Source organism: Capsella rubella, unplaced genomic scaffold (genome assembly GCF_000375325.1).
Source record: "Capsella rubella cultivar Monte Gargano unplaced genomic scaffold, Caprub1_0 scaffold_3, whole genome shotgun sequence".
NCBI classification, from domain to species: Eukaryota; Viridiplantae; Streptophyta; class Magnoliopsida; order Brassicales; family Brassicaceae; genus Capsella; species Capsella rubella.
This window is the reverse complement of record NW_006238921.1, coordinates 9,654,832-9,673,781: the sequence shown is the minus strand read 5'-3', so window position 1 is coordinate 9,673,781 and position 18,950 is coordinate 9,654,832. Positions and strand designations below refer to the sequence as shown.

General features: G+C 32.7%; 4 protein-coding genes across 4 annotated transcripts; 2 read left to right on the top strand and 2 right to left on the bottom strand.

Annotated features, from left to right (window-relative positions):
- Positions 1–1,623: 1,623 nt before the first annotated feature.
- LOC17892047 lies at positions 1,624–2,698 on the bottom strand. Its single transcript, XM_006299665.2, has one exon. The coding sequence runs from the start codon at positions 2,570–2,572 to the stop codon at positions 1,652–1,654; it is 921 nt and encodes a 306-aa protein (XP_006299727.1). The 5' UTR covers positions 2,573–2,698; the 3' UTR covers positions 1,624–1,651.
- Positions 2,699–6,505: 3,807 nt separating this feature from the next.
- Positions 6,506–11,949, top strand: LOC17892604 (subtilisin-like protease SBT5.3). Its single transcript, XM_006296973.2, has 10 exons — positions 6,506–6,612; positions 6,697–6,815; positions 6,899–6,996; positions 7,091–7,255; positions 8,476–8,584; positions 9,467–10,001; positions 10,095–10,192; positions 10,284–10,529; positions 10,607–10,935; positions 11,153–11,949. The coding sequence occupies exons 1-10, from the start codon at positions 6,538–6,540 to the stop codon at positions 11,689–11,691; spliced, it is 2,313 nt and encodes a 770-aa protein (XP_006297035.1). The 5' UTR covers positions 6,506–6,537; the 3' UTR covers positions 11,692–11,949.
- A 424-nt stretch (positions 11,950–12,373) lies between these two features.
- Positions 12,374–12,932, bottom strand: LOC17891211 (S-protein homolog 25). Its single transcript, XM_006299985.2, is given in 2 exon segments — positions 12,374–12,895; positions 12,897–12,932. Coding segments are annotated over 2 exon segments (468 nt in total). The 3' UTR covers positions 12,374–12,463.
- A 1,712-nt stretch (positions 12,933–14,644) lies between these two features.
- Positions 14,645–17,023, top strand: LOC17891515 (protein DETOXIFICATION 6). The gene is made up of 7 exons (XM_006297476.2): positions 14,645–15,000; positions 15,086–15,630; positions 15,732–15,818; positions 16,029–16,085; positions 16,167–16,405; positions 16,477–16,682; positions 16,790–17,023. Exons 1-7 carry the CDS (start codon positions 14,740–14,742, stop codon positions 16,850–16,852), a joined length of 1,458 nt encoding a protein of 485 aa, XP_006297538.1. The 5' UTR covers positions 14,645–14,739; the 3' UTR covers positions 16,853–17,023.
- The last annotated feature ends 1,927 nt before the right edge of the window (positions 17,024–18,950 follow it).

Here is an 18,950-nt window from a genome sequence, read left to right as displayed (position 1 = left end):
TTTGTAAAAAAAATTATTTCTTAACTTTCAATTTTTCAAAAAATCATTCTCAGACTATGAAAATTAATTAATTATTATTTAATATGATGGTAAAGTTCTTTCAAATTAACATCAATCTAAAATATGATGTTAAATACAAATACAGTCATTTGTAAATAAATTCATATAAACAACGCAAATAAACATAAAGATTCTAAAATAAATATAGCATCGTTGAGGAAAACATTAAAAAATCTTTCAAATAAGAATTATAAAAAAACTACATATTTTCTTTAAAAATATTTTAAAATTACTATATTACGATTGATATTGAACTTTATTATCTTTAATTTAAGCTAAAAATATTATTTTTGAAAATCTTTTATTCACCCTTATGTTTTAGACAATGAAATCTAATTTATTTGTAAACTATAAATCCTAATTCTCCTTTATGAACCCAAACTGATAAATAAGCTTGTTTAATTGTAAAACCTAAATCTCACTCCTCTTTAATAAACCCAAACCGATAAATGATCTCGTTTAATTATAAAATCTAAATTATAATGCAGATTTATAAACTCAACATCTAACCATTATAATTGTAAAACCTACAACTGGCAAAACCAAAAATTAGGTTAATAGTTGAAAGATAATTTTTGAGAAATACCCGTTTTGGTGTACCCCTTTTTAAAAATACACCAATTTTCTATCCATTTTAAAAATATTCCTTTTCAGATATGAAAATTTTTAAACTTGTATATAGTTTATAAGGTACATCTAGATCAGCATTACTTTTGGGAGACTCAATACAAATATTTATAAAGTTTTAAAAAGGTTGTAAACGGCATTTATAAGACTTTTATACGGTTTTTATAAGGTTTAAAAAGTTTTTATATGTTTTTATTATTTATATACCCAAACCAACAAATAACATGATTTAATTGTAAAATTAAAGTTTAAACCTTAATTCTCTTCTGTAAACAAAAATCGCCATATATTCTTGTTAATTATAAATTTTAAATCACTATCTTATTAATAAACCAAATTGACATAACTAAAATTAGGTTATTTATTTAATTTTACTAATAATTTTTAATATATAATTTTTATAGTATTTATTTTATATATTTCCTTTTTCGATACAGTTAATAATATTTCTATTTTATCCAAATATTAACAAAATTAGTTACGACACGTGTCAACATCTTATCGTTTATAATTGACACGTGTCACGATCTTGTTAATGGCTGACTTTGAAAACCAAGGTTTATATAATAAGATAGATTAATACATTTTAAAACTATATATATAATTCACTACAAAATATTGGGTTTTAATAGCATCATACATGTGTATTAAATACACATGTAAACGCTATAATATGACTTAACAATACTACATTTAAGTTTCTTACCGAACACTATATTGTAGAAAACTCTTTAATAATAGAAGAAAGACATATAAGAGAAAAACCTTGTTGTAGAAAAAGTGTGTCGTTAGAGGGCATTTGGATCGGAGCATTACAAATATTTCTACCACATAACATTGTCGTGATTGTGTTGTTTCCATCTTATAATAACATATGAGGAAAAGATAGATATAATTTACACCCACACAGGACACAACAATAAGTGAATAGGCACAAGAGCTTCTTGTGTTCGCAATAGTACTACTACTCCAGTTTCCAAGCATGAAGAAAAAGGCAAAACTCAGGCGGCCAAGGGTTACTACTCTTGGTCGAATAGTTCTTGTTCGCTGTACTTGTATCGCTCTCACCACCACCACCACCGTGACCACTTCCTTCCATGTCGATATCTTCAGCGTTCCCGGGTTTGAATATAAACATACCATGGCCTGTCCCTGGCGTACTGAACAACCAATCATACACATCCCAAAACACTTGAACAGGTTGTTTATCTACAAGTACGGTCTCGTTCCCTCTAAACTTCCATTGTAGATTTTTGACTTGTACCAACACAATTCCATCTATGCTTATCCACATCTCTGGCTCTTTAGACCCCGAGGTCGAGCTTTCCACGTTGATCTCGTGCTCTTTTTTCTTGTCGTAAAACTTAGCCCTGGTGGTAAAACATTTCTTGCCAAACACGTTTTCTTTCTTGCAGAACAAGGCAGCCTCGACCAAAGCTGGTCTTGACTTTGTTCTCTTGAAAGCTTTCTTCTTGTAATCACCCACCAACAAAACAACCTCTTCCTCCGAGACTAAAGCCACGTAGAAATCCGAGCTTGGCTCGGGGCTACTCATGAATTTCGCAGACCTAAAATCCCAATAAACCTCTACCGGGTTACCTTCCACCTCAAACGACTTGTAGCCTTTCTTGTTCCAAAAATGCCAAGGCTTGAGATCAACCTTGCAACAATAATTCATATCGCCTTCCACGCTAGTCACCATGACCATAAGCGAATGATTCATAAGATTCTTGGACCACAATACCGTCACATTCCTCCAAAATCCGGATATATGCGCTTGGTAGATGCAAGTCACGGTGCTTTGCGCCGTCTTATACGTTACAGGATCCTCTGTTATCTTCTCTGCGAATTGACTACTTCCCGTTGATTGTGATCTAAACGACATGATCGATCGCTTCTCAACGTTTTACACACAAAAGATAACAAATTCTAACATAAACGGGTTTTACATATCAACCAATGGTGCCAAACTTCTCTCAAAGGCTCGTGAACAAATCTCCTAGTGACTTCTTTAGATTCAAGAACGTGAGAGAGGTAACAAAACGAGCAATAGAGATCAAACTAGAGAAGATAGGTTTGGAGGAGAATTGTCAGGAGATTTTGGATAGAGATAAATCTAAAGGGGAAAATAGATTAAGGAAGAATGATTGGGAGATCAAGAAGAGAAACCTCCATGTAAGGATGAAGATAACGCGTAAGGACGTTGAAGGATGTTTCATCTCAACAAACATAAACTGTATTTGTTTTGCCATATCCGTTTGTTCTTTCTATTTTTTGTTTTGGTAATAACCTATTCTAACATTATAACCAAAATAAATCCAATTGGTTTTGCCTAAATGACAGATGTTTTTTAATATACTTAAAATAGCAACACAATAGTTAGTTGGGTTCATATTCTTAAAGAATTTATAAGAGTTATTGATTAATGAGTATTACAAAGAATTTACCCGACAAAACACAGTTAGGACTAAAGGGTTCTTGATTTCTTTATTGTCTTGACGTAGTACATAATACCTTTTGTTGTCACACAAAAAAATTGCACTTGTTTTTGTTACATTTTGAAAAACCCCTAAACATATTACAATTTCATATGGATTCAACTTTATATAGTTGTCACATAATCCCATGCTCTTTGTGGATTCGATCCCATCTATACTACCGCGCGCATATGTAATATATATTTTTGGTTCAATCTTGGCACACATGCGATATGAAAGCAAAAAAAAGAGTTTAGATTTTGTGTGTGTGTATTTATCGATGTTTCCGACTAGAATCCGAGGATCAAGTAGCTAGCATCCAAGGATCAAGTTTGATAAGATTGTGAACTTAATCAAAACTTTGTGTGGAGATATATAGAACTGGCTAATTAACTTCAATAAAGATAACATTTTGAATGACTTATTCTTACTCATACCGTTAAGACATTGGTTCGGGATATCAAATTCTCAAAAAATTTACCTTTAAGTTAGCATCCAAAACAAGCAAAGTACCTTCCACGCACGCACGCGTATGCAAAGTGTTGGTAGCAAAAGACACATTCCAAACATACAGAAAAGTATATACGGGTGGTCCATTTGAGGAATCATATAACAACAACACTAAGGATGTTGTCTAGTTAGCTAACTTGTCATGTTATCATTTGGTCTTTGTGATGACAAAAAAAGAAATGAAAATAAAAGTAATAATAATAATCATTGGTCCATTACGTTATCTTCATGTTCGCGTGTGCAATTTCGACCTTACCGGATCATAGATTCTTCTATCTTTTCATTTTTAAAAGAATATTAATGGAATAATATTGCTTTCGGTCATCAAATCATATTTTTCCTATGATATTTGGTATAATTATTATAAGTGCTATATTAATAGTAGGGGTTTTCAAAAATTATCAATATGGCAAAATAGTTGTAAAAAAGAAGTTTTCGCATTTTTGCATGTTTTTTTAGATGAGCATGAAACAATTTCAGTTGAGTAAACGAAGTGATTTAGTAAATTTTGATTTTTATATAATTAGCATAATTTTCATTTTATAAAATATGGTTTATTATCAAATGAAAATAAAGCATGATTAAGTCACATGTAAGTACACTATGATTATTAAAACTGGTATGGTGGTCCTTTAACTTATTGTATTTAGTGTAGCCGAAACTTAATAGTCAGGTTTGACTAGGGGAGTCGATAAACATGCAAAATAAACAATCGTGGTCATGGAATAGATCAACGACTAATGCGAGTTAATATGCTACAAATGTAAGAAATTGTTATGAGTTTAAAACGTTTTTTTTAGAGAATCATGTGGTTTGCAGATTTTTTGTTTTTTTTTTTTGTAAAATCGTAAATATTTCATAGATAATGAAAATAGTTTAGGTTACAATCAAAGATTAGAAACCTATAAATATGGTTATATGGTAAAAAGATAAAATCATGGAAGCATAAAAGGTAGTTAAACCAATTTTTTGGTCCATCCATTTAACCAAGCAATGAATCTGCGGGAATAACATGAAACGATGACGTTTTTTATTGTCCTTGCCAGATAAGTTGTAAAAGAAGAAAGACAAATGCAGAATATAAAACACCTATTTACGACCAAATATAGTTTTAGAATGCATTCGCCGGAGGTTCAAGACTGAGCCGTCAACGATGAAATTCTGAATCATCAATCACAAACTCCCTCTTCGTCATGTGCGATCGACTCTTCGATCCATGTGGTTCGTAGACTTCATGCAGCTATCACTCCTAATCAGTCTCATGTCCATGATCGTATATATACCCTTATAAAACTATATTCACGACCACAACCTTCAAACATTTAACACTTAAAAACATACAAATTTTTAAAAAATCCATGACTTGAACATCATGGTCGAGATTTCTCCCTGTTTGACTACTACATGTTTGACCACATGTATCAAGTGTGTCATACTTGAGTATGGGCCTAGCAACAAGTGGTCTTACTCATCTATGGATCATTTAGACAAAACACAAAATCAATCCAAAATATCCTAAATCTGGCTTAAAGTGCCAAAAATCACAGTAAGAGAAGATTCATACTCCTTGTGTTCATAGTAGATGGATGTTTTTGGGATTTCTTCTTGTTCCTAAAAATATTGAATTTGAATATTTATAAATCCTGAAACTATGTTTTCACTTTTTATGTTTTCTCCACATGACATGTTATCTAATGGTTTTTTTTTTTTCTTAATATGTGTGAAAATGTCAAACCATCAATCTATAAAAGGAACATAGGAAGTAAAGTCTAATAGCAGAAAAATGATTTACTACCTTAATATACTCTAATTAAATTAACCATTACATATTTAAAAATAATTATAAACAATATGTACGTAGTTCAGATTATCCACATGTTTTAGACAGATATATATGTTTTAAAAACTTTATATAGCAATATTCAACTCTAATGATACAATTTTCAAATATTTAATTAAGTGATTTTTTTGCTAGCACAGTTCATCTTTTTTACTCATCTAGTTTTCCAATTTTTCCTTGTCACTTCATAACCCTTTGTTTTAGCCCATCTATTGTTGTGTTGTGCTAGCTATTCCCTATTTTTACTATCAATAGAGTACAATTTCTTTTAGCCATAAGGTTTTCTTCTTTTAAGTATAGAGAAGACAAATGATTAGATTAGAACCAACCAACAAGTCACAAGTTATCAGTTTTTAGCTGCCAAATATAGCATCAATGGAAACTCCATTATTTGTGACGCAATGTGACCACTTGAGCACCTTATCATTTTTATTCCAAAACCACCTTATTACCCCTAAGCTTCCCCTTTTTTCAGCAACAAATTCATATTCATATAAAACTATAGTATTTGATTATTTCGAATAGAAAACGATATCATAATATCACTTATTTAAAAAGATATTCCTTTTATTCCTAAAAGATATTAAAAAAAATTGTTTCAAAAAGATTATTGTTTTAAGTTTTCAATGCGTTATTGATTAGAACTTATCAATTTGAAGATAAATAACAAAATATTATTGGTTTAGAGTTCTAAAAAATCCGTGAATCACAAAAAATGATACAATTTTTTATCAACTTTAGATGTTTTTTTAATATGTATAAAAAATTAGAAAAATTATCTTTTAGGAACTGAGTATTATATAACGTATTGTTTTTTTTTTAAGTTCTAAAAAGGGTTTCATTGTTTCTTTACTTTTAGTTTTACATAACACGGCACAACCAAAATAGTTTACAAAAACAATAAAAATGGAAAATAAAAAACTAACTCTCTTTATAAAGAAGCAAGCAACACACAATGCACAACCCAAACTTAAAAAGTCCAACAAAAAAATACATTGTGAGAGTATCAGAAGAAGAAGAAGAATGAAGCTATTTTTTCTTCCCTCTCTTCTTGTTCTTCTCCATCTAGCTTCAAACCCCATCCTTGCTTCTAAAGATGTACATTTCATTACCCATTTACACTATATAACACACTCTTTTATTCCACATTCATCTCTTAACTAGTGTTTTGTTTGATTTCAGTCCTCATCTTCATATGTGGTGTACTTTGGAGCTCACTCTCATGTCGGAGAGATAACAGAAGATGCCATGGATCGTGTCAAAGAAACACACTATGACTTTCTTGGTTCCTTCACCGGAAGGTTCCTTTTAAAACCAAACAACACATTATTAATCTATTACCCATTTTCACTGACTTAACTAACTCTTGGTTCTGTTGAAACAGCCTTGAGAAAGCTACGAACGACATTTTCTACTCGTACACAAAACACATCAACGGGTTTGCTGCTCATCTAGACCACGACCTCGCATATGCAATCTCAAGTAAGTATACAAAAACATTACATTCTTTTGTCTTTTTCTCTGTTTGTGCTTAAAGAGTTAACTCTGTTTTCTCTTTTCTTGATTATACATCAAGAACACCCCGAAGTTGTGTCTGTCTTCCCAAACAAAGCCTTGAAGCTCCACACGACAAGATCATGGGACTTCTTAGGTTTAGAACACAACTCTTACGTCCCTTCCTCTTCCATTTGGAAAAAAGCTAGATTCGGAGAAGATACCATCATCGCAAATCTCGATACGGGTTTGTTTCTTTTTTAATATTTCTATTTTTTTTTCTTAGTCAACCTTTGCAACTTCGGGAGACTTTAGATGGGTTTTTGGGAAGATACGTACCTTACTTTAAAAAATATATATATTTTCAAACTTGCATTACAAGAAATATATATTCGTTTGTGAATTTGATTAAGCTAGTATTAGTAGTAGTTAATGATCTCTAGATGTCAGCAAGAATCAAATCAGCCATATATATATATGCACGCATGTGCGCATATGCATATTCATTAATATTCATATTCTCTTCTCTTCAACTAGGCTTATGCATCTCTATCATCTTTAATATTATATATGTTGAATGTATCGTATAGTTTGACTTATTATTATTCACAATAAGCTATGCAAATGAATTAACAAAATATCAGATATATAAATAGAAACCTTTCCATCTATACAAATTTAGGGAGTAGAAAAGTTAGTGAAGAACTCATCGTACAAGTAATGTGTTTTGGCACGAGGCAATTGTCTTTTAACATAAAGTTAACGCAATCTAAATATAGTAGTTATGACTAATGACTTGAGTTTTTTCAAAATATCAAAAAAAGTTATGTAACAAGTGGGTAGTCTAGTGGTCTTAGCATCAATTAATGAAGGAGATTGCTCTATCTATCTACTCTAATTTGAACCTTGTTTGAAAGAAATGTATAAATCACATGGTCCTGGACGAAAAAGACTATGGACCTAAGTGTTTCCATAATTTCCTAATCGATCAAAGAAGTAAAAAAGTTACAATAATCTAAATTACCATTTTTGTAGATGATGAACCAACTATTCAACTTAGCTAGCGCATGTGATCTAATTAAAGATTTTGTAATTTAGCTTTTCATAATCATTAATTCGGTTTTAGGCTTTTAGCTAGATGATTTTTCAAGTGTGTTTAGTAAAGAAACACTTTCTATTATTAGGTTAATAATTGGAGTTTCTAGTTCGAGAAACGTATTTTCTCTTACCGAATCTGTACTTTCAAAAGTGTTTAAAGAATACAAAATGCTTTGGACTTCAAAAGTTGGGATATGCATGAGAACTAGAACATTTTCATATTGATTCATAAAAGCAATCAAAGTTGCCACATAACCAAATGATTGGTTGTGTGATTAGTATGAGACACCATAATACATTTTTGATAACTTAATCCCACACTAATTGTCTATGTATTAATAAGAATCAATTGTGTTGTGTGTATAAAAGGTGTGTGGCCAGAATCAAAGAGCTTTAGAGATGAAGGCTTGGGACCAATACCTTCAAGATGGAAAGGAATATGTCAAAACCAAAAAGATGCCACTTTCCATTGCAATAGGTTCCTTTCTCTCTTTTTCTCTTTTTGTTCTTTCAAATTGGTTGTTCAATCATTTTCACGTTAAGTAGAATTATCATTATCATAAGATACTAAACAAATTCTGGAATTATCTGTTCACAACTTTTAGGAGTTTGACTACACCTAGTGGTTGAATTAAGTAATGGGACAAATCGAAGAATTCACAATTCTCATTAAACAATAAGAAGACACGTGTTGTAGACTTGTAGTTATAAAGAAGTCATCAAAAATAGAACTCATTTTTTGGAACTTTCGATAAATCATCTCTTGATGGGCAACCTTGAGTGATAAGACTATATATTATTACCTTTAAATAAGAAAAAAATATATATATTTCTAGATACCAATTTTTAATATTGAAGAACATTTTTTTTAAGAAATATAATTAAAATAAAATAACATGTAAATTAAATAAATAACACTATTTTTTCCCATCAATTTCTTACTTAACACTTAGGATATAGTTATCGACCATATATATTATTTTATTTTTTGTTGTTGTTAAAAGTATCGAACACTTTTGTAGAATCTTTACTTATCTTAGACATTTGATTCTGAACTTTTCTTTTTTATCTGTTTTTCTTGGTGAAAGATAGAAATGGAATCCCAAAAAGAAAAAAGAAACAAAAATATTCATATATGATTCCCTTTAAATTACATGGAAAAAAAAAACTAAATTGATACTCTGTAATATATTACTTTTATTTTTTATTATTTATTTTATAAAAACCTGTAAAAAATTAAAATATACTTTGCTATAGTAAAAAAAGCATTAAAACATTTTTAAAGTAAAACTTGTATAATTGTAAAGTAATATAACACTTAAATGTTAATTAAGCTAATACATAACAAATGTGAATGAAGGAAACTGATAGGAGCAAGATACTTCCACAAAGGCTACGCAGCTGCCGTTGGACCTCTCAACTCAACCTTCGAGTCTCCACGTGATCTCGACGGTCACGGCTCCCACACTCTCTCCACCGCCGCCGGAGCTTTCGTCCCCGGAGTCAGCGTTTTCAGCCAAGGCAACGGCACAGCCAAAGGTGGCTCACCACGTGCTAGAGTCGCCGCTTACAAAGTCTGTTGGCCACCGGTCAAAGGCAACGAGTGCTACGACGCTGACGTCCTCGCAGCTTTCGACGCCGCCATACACGACGGAGCTGACGTCATCTCTGTTTCCTTAGGCGGCGAGGCTACATCGTTTTTTAACGACAGTGTAGCTATTGGTTCGTTTCATGCAGCTAAGAAGCGGATTGTTGTTGTTTGCTCGGCCGGAAACTCTGGTCCGGTCGATGGTTCGGTTTCGAACGTCGCGCCGTGGCAGATCACCGTTGGTGCTAGTACCATGGACCGTGTTTTTGCTAGCAACCTTGTGCTTGGTAATGGAAAGCATTATAAGGTTAGACTTATGATTAAAAGTCCAAAAAAAATATCGAATCATATCAAAATTCTCAAATCTTGATATTGAGGTTTGAATCTTATGTATTCATAGGGACAAAGTTTGTCATCCACAGTGTTGCCACATGCTAAGTTCTATCCAATAATGTCATCTATAAGAGCAAAAGCTAAGAATGCTTCAGCCTTGGATGCGTGAGTTTGGCTAATCTTGTTACTTATTTGGTTTATGTTCTTTTTTTTTAAGTGATAAGAGTTTTAACTTTGTATATCTCTGTTGGTGTAGACAATTATGCAAAATTGGATCGCTTGACCCTAAAAAGGCCAAGGGGAAGATATTGGTGTGTCTTAGAGGACAGAACGGGAGGGTAGAAAAGGGTCGAGCTGTGGCTTTAGCCGGTGGTGTAGGGATGGTTCTTGAAAACACTAATGTTACCGGGAATGATCTAATCGCTGATCCGCATGTCCTTCCAGCCACACAGCTCACTTCTACGGACAGTCTTGCTGTGTCAAGATACATTAGCCAAACCAAGTAGGATTCTATAGTCACTTTTAACTAAAACTTAACTTGTTTCAAGTTCTAAAAGAAAGCTTTATTTGTCGATGTAGGAACCCGATAGCGCACATTACTCCTTCGAGGACAGATTTAGGATTAAAACCAGCACCTGTGATGGCTTCTTTTTCTTCTAAAGGTCCAAGCACTGTGGCTCCTGAGATTCTAAAGCCTGACATAACTGCTCCTGGTGTGAGTGTGATCGCTGCTTACACTGGTGCGGTCTCTCCAACAAACGAACAGTTTGATCCGCGAAGACTTTTGTACAATGCTGTTTCAGGAACCTCCATGTCTTGTCCTCATGTCTCTGGCATTGCTGGACTTCTCAAAACCCGTTATCCGTCTTGGAGCCCCGCAGCTATCCGCTCTGCCATCATGACTACCGGTAAGAATGTATTCGATTCTTGAGCTAACACATTGCTGAAAAAGATTAAAGTCTAATACTTTAACACTTAAAACACATTAACTTCTACTATTGTGGAATATATATAACACCATTGACTTGTAACCAAATCTTGTTTCTTCCAAGGCCATGTTCTGTTTTCTTGGTTTTGTTGGAAATGGATTTTATCATACCTTGTGTTTTGTTATTTCCCTTGCAGCAACAACAATGGATGACATCCCTGGACCTATCCAAAATGCAACCAACATGAAGGCAACACCTTTCAGTTTTGGAGCAGGACACGTCCAACCAAATCTAGCCGTGAACCCCGGTTTGGTATATGATTCAGGCGTCAAAGATTACCTCAACTTCTTATGCTCCCTAGGATACAATGCATCACAAATCGCGGTCTTCTCGGGAAACAACTTTACTTGTTCAAGCCCCAAAACCAGTCTTGTCAACCTTAACTATCCTTCCATCACAGTTCCAAACTTAACATCAAGCAAAATCACCATCTCAAGGACAGTAAAAAACGTTGGACGACCTTCTACTTATACCGTCCGGGTGACTAACCCACAAGGTGTTTATGTCGCGGTGAAGCCCACGAGCTTGAACTTTACCAAAGTTGGAGAGCAAAAGACGTTTAAAGTGACACTTGTGAAGGTTAAAGGGAATGTGGCTAAGGACTATGTGTTTGGAGAATTGGTTTGGTCAGACAAGAAGCACCGTGTGAGAAGTCCCATTGTAGTAAAGCTCTGAATTTTTCTAAAATCCAAGTATCTATATCCATAAAAGGGACTAACTAGATATGTAGTAGTGCCAATGATGATATATATGTGTTTTAAGAAACCTAGTTGCTTGTGTTTGAATTTAAGGCTTACAAAGGAATGGCGTAGTGGTTTGGTTTATCATTCTTCAATTGTGTAATGTTGTGCTGATCATAAGATTTAATAATGGCACAGATCAACCATATGTTAATTTCTTGGATTAAATTATATAATAACATTTTTTTTACAAGACCTTATCCATCTTTAGAATTTTGGATACATGAAACTATCTTAATCTAGGTTTTTTTTTTCTGTCATTATTGAGCCACAACTGGCTGGTACATTTGCCTAATCCCTACAAATATATAGGGAGCAGGACTCGATCTCTGGTGTGATGGTGTCTGTCCATCAGTGAAATTATCATTTGCCACTAGATTAAGGTCACTTCACTCCTAATCTATGTTCTTAAATTTAATTGAATCAAATATAAATGTGATAGAGCATATGTTTTTTATTCCAGGTGGATCGACCTCGCATATACTACCTTTCAATTAAGTCTATCGAGTAATTAATTACTCGAACAATCAATTAAGATAATGTGTTATTATTTAAAACATTGATACAAATACAATATATCACTAAACACATGTTTTATTACAATACTTTGCTATATATATCCAAACATCAAATGTTGTGACTCTTATTTTACGCATAGATTTATAAGATGCGAAATAAATATATATATATAAAAAACACAAAACTTATCAAGTCTTTTTCCAGTTTAATACATGCCCTGATGGTTTAGTACGATCTCTTCTAAACCAAATCCCATCGTTTTTGGCTGTCCATGAACGGTACTGATCACATCGTTCAAGAGCAGCAGCTCTGTATACTTGAACTTTAAATTGATACTCCAATTTATCTCCATGCCTCAATAAGCAATTCCACTCTGTCCTTTCACGTCTGTTGGAAACATCCGAAAACTCAATGCGAAAAACTTCGTTGAACTTTAAATATTGAACACCTTTGTCTTGCTCGTTGATACTACCAGTACAATGATGCATGAGAACTCTACCGGGAGCGAGGTTGTTATGAATCTCTACGATGTTTACTTTGTTGCATGCTTCATTTAACGAAACATGTAACGCAATAACTAAAGCAAAAACTATGAGTTGATTCATTTTTTTCTTTTTTTTTTAAATCTAAGTTAATTTTTTTGAGTAATAAAGCCATGAATGTGGGATATTTATATGTTAAATTTTTGATTAGTAAATAATCTATTTATGGATTTAGCTAAATTTAAACATGAACGTGAACCAGTTAAGCTTTTGGTCAGAAGAAAGTTCATTGTCGAAAAGTATGGTTGACCAATAAGATGAAACCAAATAAATGAACGTTTCTACATTATAGCTCGACCCCAAATGTTCATAAACCAAATGTTCTAACAAATTGGATCATGAAAATCTAAGGTTAGAGACGAATTTACTTGGGAGAATTCTTTTCAATATCACTTTTTAAAAATACTCCATCTTCTAAATTTTATTTAAAAAACCGCTAACCTTTTGAAATTTATCTAAATACGTCCGTAAGTTTATAAAATATACGTAAATTACATTTATATGTAACGTAAAATTATATACATATTTTATAAATACTTACAAAAAAAAAACCTTTTAACAGTCATTTAAAAACTTCTAAAGATCTTGTAAGCCTTTTAAAAACCTTATAAAAACATTTTAAAACCTTTTAAAATTTTATAAATATTTGGATCGAGTTTTACAATAGTAGTTATTATCTAAAAGTACCTTATAAACCATATAAAACTTTATATTTTCAGATTTAAAAAGGGTATTTTTAAAAAGGGAAAGATGAAATGAACATTTTTGAAAAGGGGTACACCAAAAGGGGTATTTATCAAGTTTTCTCATTTACTTGCCTATAAATTTACTACAAAATCTAATAATTAATTTCAAATTTTACCATTTTTCTTTGGTTTATTAGAAATTAATTTTTTTTCCTAACAGTGGTAATTATGTTTTGATCGAAAATTTTGTTTTCAAGTAGTTCAAATATTCTTAATTTTTATTTCAATAATTTTCCTTGTTTTTAATTAGAATATTTGGAGTATTCATTAGTTTATCAATCTATTAGTTAAACTTAAATTAGGAATGAAAAGCAAAAGCCAAAAGACAAGAAAAGAAGACAAGTACTAATCAATATCATCATAATGAAAAGCATCAAGAAGGTTTATTGGTACATGTTACATTAGTTTACCACACTATTTTAAACCAAAGAAGATGGATTGATTTATTAGCTATGATATACATATTCTTGGCACAAATCTATGATGAATCATAATATCATATGTATATGTGTGAGTGTGGCATTAGTCTCTCTTGCTCTCTTCTGCTAGTTGTCATGATCTTTATTTGTGGAAATGTTGGATAAATGACTACCAAAAATAAAAATCATGAATCAAAGTCAAACATATACTCTTGAATTAATTATTTAGTCAAAATGTTACCTATAGACCATTTCATATTTTTTAAATCTTACTAGGATACTACTTTATCACAACTAATTACTCCAAAATCCTCTTAAAATTAAACCAAATCACCAATAGTAGAATGTTATTTTTTTTTTATTTTTTTCAACCAAACATTTATTAAAATATTGTTCCAATCGTTTAAAAAAAAAACTTACAAATCAAGTGACGTAGAAGAACGAGCAAAACAGTCTGCCGAATGTTATTGTTTTATAATATTTTTTTTCATTTATAGATCTTTATAATTCATTCACCTACTAAAATCCCCACCAAATTAATTAAACTATTAAAGCCAAGAACACCTCCCCTTAATCATGTATTCACATAGCGTTGACTTTTTCTTCCAACAAAATACTTAACTCCACTCGTTTATTGTGTTCTGTTTTTAATTCATATAAAGATGTCTGTGTTCTCTGAACTCGTGCACTCTCATCTCACAAGTTCCTAGGTAAAGACACGGTCGACGACAAGAACTAAAGATTCTTCAAGAAGATCATGGAAGATCCACTTTTACTAGGAGACGATCAAGTAACCAACACCGGAAGTCTTAAGCCGTCGACGCCGACATGGAGAAAGAGTTTCACGGCGGAGTTAAAGAACGTCAGCCTCATGGCGGCGCCTATGTCCACCGTGACCGTTGCTCAGTATCTTTTGCCTGTTATCTCAGTCATGGTCGCCGGCCACCGTGGCGAACTCCAGCTCTCTGGTGTCGCTCTTGCTACTGCTTTCACAAACGTCTCCGGCTTTAGCATCATGGTAACTATTTATCTAGCTTACTCTGTTTTGACCAGTTTCAAGATCCGATCTAATCTCAAAGTCTTGAAACTTCTTTTTTTTGCAGTATGGTTTAGTGGGTGCACTTGAAACTCTATGTGGTCAAGCTTATGGAGCTAAGCAATACACTAAACTCGGGACTTATACTTACTCTGCAATAGTCTCGAACGTACCCTTTTGTCTACTCATATCGATTCTCTGGTTTTACATGGACAAGCTTTTGGTTTCGATCGGACAAGATCCTGACATCTCTAGGGTAGCTGGTTCTTATGCGGTTTGTCTTATACCTGCTTTGTTCTCTCAAGCGGTGCAACAACCTTTGACTAGGTTTCTTCAGACTCAGGGTTTGGTTCTTCCTCTTCTCTACTGTGCCGTAACCACGCTTTTGTTCCATATACCTGTTTGTTTGGTTCTGGTCTACAAGTTTGGTCTTGGAAGCAATGGAGCTGCCTTGGCTATTAGTTTGTCTTACTGGTTCAATGTGTTGATTCTTGCTTTGTATGTGAGATTTTCAAGCTCTTGTGTGGAGACTCGTGGCTTTGTGTCTGATGATTTTGTGTCCAGCGCCAAGCAGTTTTTTCAATATGGGATACCATCAGCAGCAATGGCTTGGTAAATAACATTTTATCTTCTTCATCATTGGTGGATTCTCTTCTTTCTTCTCTCTTGATTTTGATTTTTGATTGTTTGATCTTTTTTTTTTCTATGTACAGCATAGAATGGTCCTTGTTTGAGTTCCTTGTATTGTCCTCAGGACTCCTCCCTAACCCGAAACTCGAGACCTCGGTTCTTTCGATTTGGTAATCTATGATTCTCTCTAGAAAACTCTGTTTCCCCTTTTTTACAGATCTAGTATGAGGAAGACTTGTGTCCTAAATACATAGGTCTAATGAGTATATATTGGTTAAGTTTAAATTTCATTTTGTCGAATTCATATAAACCAATATTTACTCTTCATTTCATTATATATTTTAGTGTAATCTTCTTGGTTGTTGTTGTGTCAATAACAGTCTCACAACAGGATCTCTCCACTATGTCATTCCAATGGGTATTGGGGCTGCTGGAAGGTATGATGATATCGATAAAACCGATTCGATGTTTTGTTTCGGAATGTTTAGATAGATTAGTCACAATGTTTACTTTGGCAGCACACGGATTTCAAACGAGTTAGGAGCGGGGAATCCTGAGGTTGCTAGACTGGCAGTATTTGCCGGTATTTTCCTTTGGTTCCTAGAGGCTACCATTTGTAGTACACTCCTCTTCACTTGTAGGAACATCTTTGGTTACGCCTTCAGCAACAGTAAAGAAGTTGTGGACTATGTCACTGAGCTATCTCCTTTGCTTTGTCTCTCATTTATGGTCGATGGATTCTCGGCAGTACTTGGTGGTAATAAAAAATTCAAAAACTTCATCTATCATATTAGACTCAAAATATGTTTTACATGCTTTGGTTTTTAGGGGTTGCTAGGGGAAGTGGGTGGCAACATATAGGAGCTTGGGCAAATGTGGTGGCTTACTATCTCTTAGGAGGTCCGGTTGGAATTTTATTAGGATTTTGGTGTCACATGAACGGTAAAGGACTATGGATTGGTGTGGTTGTTGGCTCTACGGCGCAAGGAATCATACTAGCTATAGTCACTGCTTGCATGAGCTGGAATGAGCAGGTCAGTACTCAGTTGCTACCTCTTTACTTCTTCTTTTTTGACACTTGATGAATCTTTTTTTGTCTCCTGTCCTGAAGTTACTTGCTGCCGTCGTTTTGACATTGCAGGCTGCCAAAGCAAGAAAGAGGATAGTTGTAAGGACTTCTTCGTTTGATAGTGGATTAGCTTGAAGGATTCTTTATTTCCCATTTTTTGAGATAGTCACATAGTGACATAGATTTTGTTTTACTCAATATATCGCTAGAGAACATTGGAGTGAAAATGTAAGAGGTAGCACATTTTTTAGTATCTTGTATCCGGTTTATATATTTTCTAAAGATGAAATATTTATGTTGACGTTATTATAACATAAATTTTGAAAAAATTAATGACTAATTTTGTTGTAATAGTATGTAATAACAATTGAGTACTTACAGCATTGTCATTACCTTTAACAAATTTAGGTATTGTTTGATTTCAATTGTCTGATTTTTAATTTGTTTTCAGTAATGTGAATGAAAGATATTGGTGTTTGATAGTCTAATATGCTGCAAATCCTTTAACGAAACCACTATAACATTTGGCCTTTAGGTTATAAAACTAATATTAGTCGGAAAATATTTCAAACTTGAATTGTACAATCGGACCAATAAAGATTTGACAACAATCTAGTCATGTGGGTTAAGTAATCAAGTGCAGAAACTGACGAGACGACAATCAAGTCCATTTATGGAACGGTCCTTGTTACACGTGACTGGTGACACAAATGTATTCAAAGTCATACCATTGAACATCTCGATATCATCGATCGATCGGTAATGAACATCTATCATACCATATGATCGTCTTTACATTTTCTGAAACACATAATTCAAACTCCATATATATAAACATCACGAACGAGGTTCAAGCATTTGTGAGCTCAAACAACATGACCATGAATTTGAAGTGACCATATTTCTAAATTAGTCTTAAACAATAATCGTAAGTTAATAATGTTACCAAACTTGTGGTGGTTTGGAAAGTGAATTTATTTGGGACAATTATGTCAAATATGGGGTCTTCTTTTTAATAAGGATAGGACTGAAGACCAACAAGTCCATTTATGAAACTGTCCATGCAGACGAGATAACACTAATGTGAAAAGTAGTTTTTAATTACAAAATATGAATAGCTTCAAAACAAATGTTGTGCTTACTTATCAGAAACAGTTCCCATATACTGATATACATCAGTAATATATATAGTGCCTTAAACGTGTTAACTATGGTGGAGCTCAGACCAAAGGGAAACGCAACGAAGTGCTATGATATGTAATTGTTGTCAATATCTAGCTAGTTGGATTATTATACTGCCTAATCCCAAATTTTGAATACTATCCAAGCTCGAAGATAAGAAAACTATCTGCAATTCTGACTAACAGATAAATCAATTGGGCATGATCCAATTAACAGATATTCCGACAAAATGTTGTTAACAACAAAAAAGGATAACCGAACCTGAAATATGAGAATTTCACACTTTGAAATTTGTATTGAATATGATAACGTAATTCAAAATCATGGACATCATTTCATAAACATAATTATGTTTCTATAATCGTGTTGATTTATGAAATGCAATTTTATTATGATTTAATTACAAAATTTACCTTAAAATTTTGTTATTTATTCAAATGATAAGGGTTTAATTATAGAAACATTTTATTAATTATATAAATATTATAAAATAAAATGTTACTTTCCAAAAAGTATTTCAAAAATGTTAATATAGATAGTTTAGCTGACTAAAATAGAATATGGGTTATAGTTTTTTTTTTTTTCAAAAATCTGCGTTAGTTATTAATATGAACTAGGGATGGACCCGCACGTACGTGCGGGGATGATTGCAAAATTTAAATTTATCATAAAGTTTGCAATATTCGGACCGACATGATAAGAAATCCGGATCGAGTGTGAATCAAATTAATGATAAGTTAGAAATCAATTAAATTTGCGAACTATTACATCACATAAAAACAATAGAAAACATTAAAACTTTTGAATAAAATAACATAAATATAGATGTCAAGAGAGTCAAACCCGTTCACTATACATGTCGTGCAACAAAGTAAAATATTTTGGCCCACCCATATGAATAAGTAATATGTCTTCTTGAATGTTACCCATAATTCTCTCTGTATAATATTAGACTTAGTTAAGATAATAATTTTTATTTTCTAAATTACCGTTATCTTTCCGTATCCGTTATTCTTGTCCCGATATTTGAAATATTTAAGTAATTTGAAAC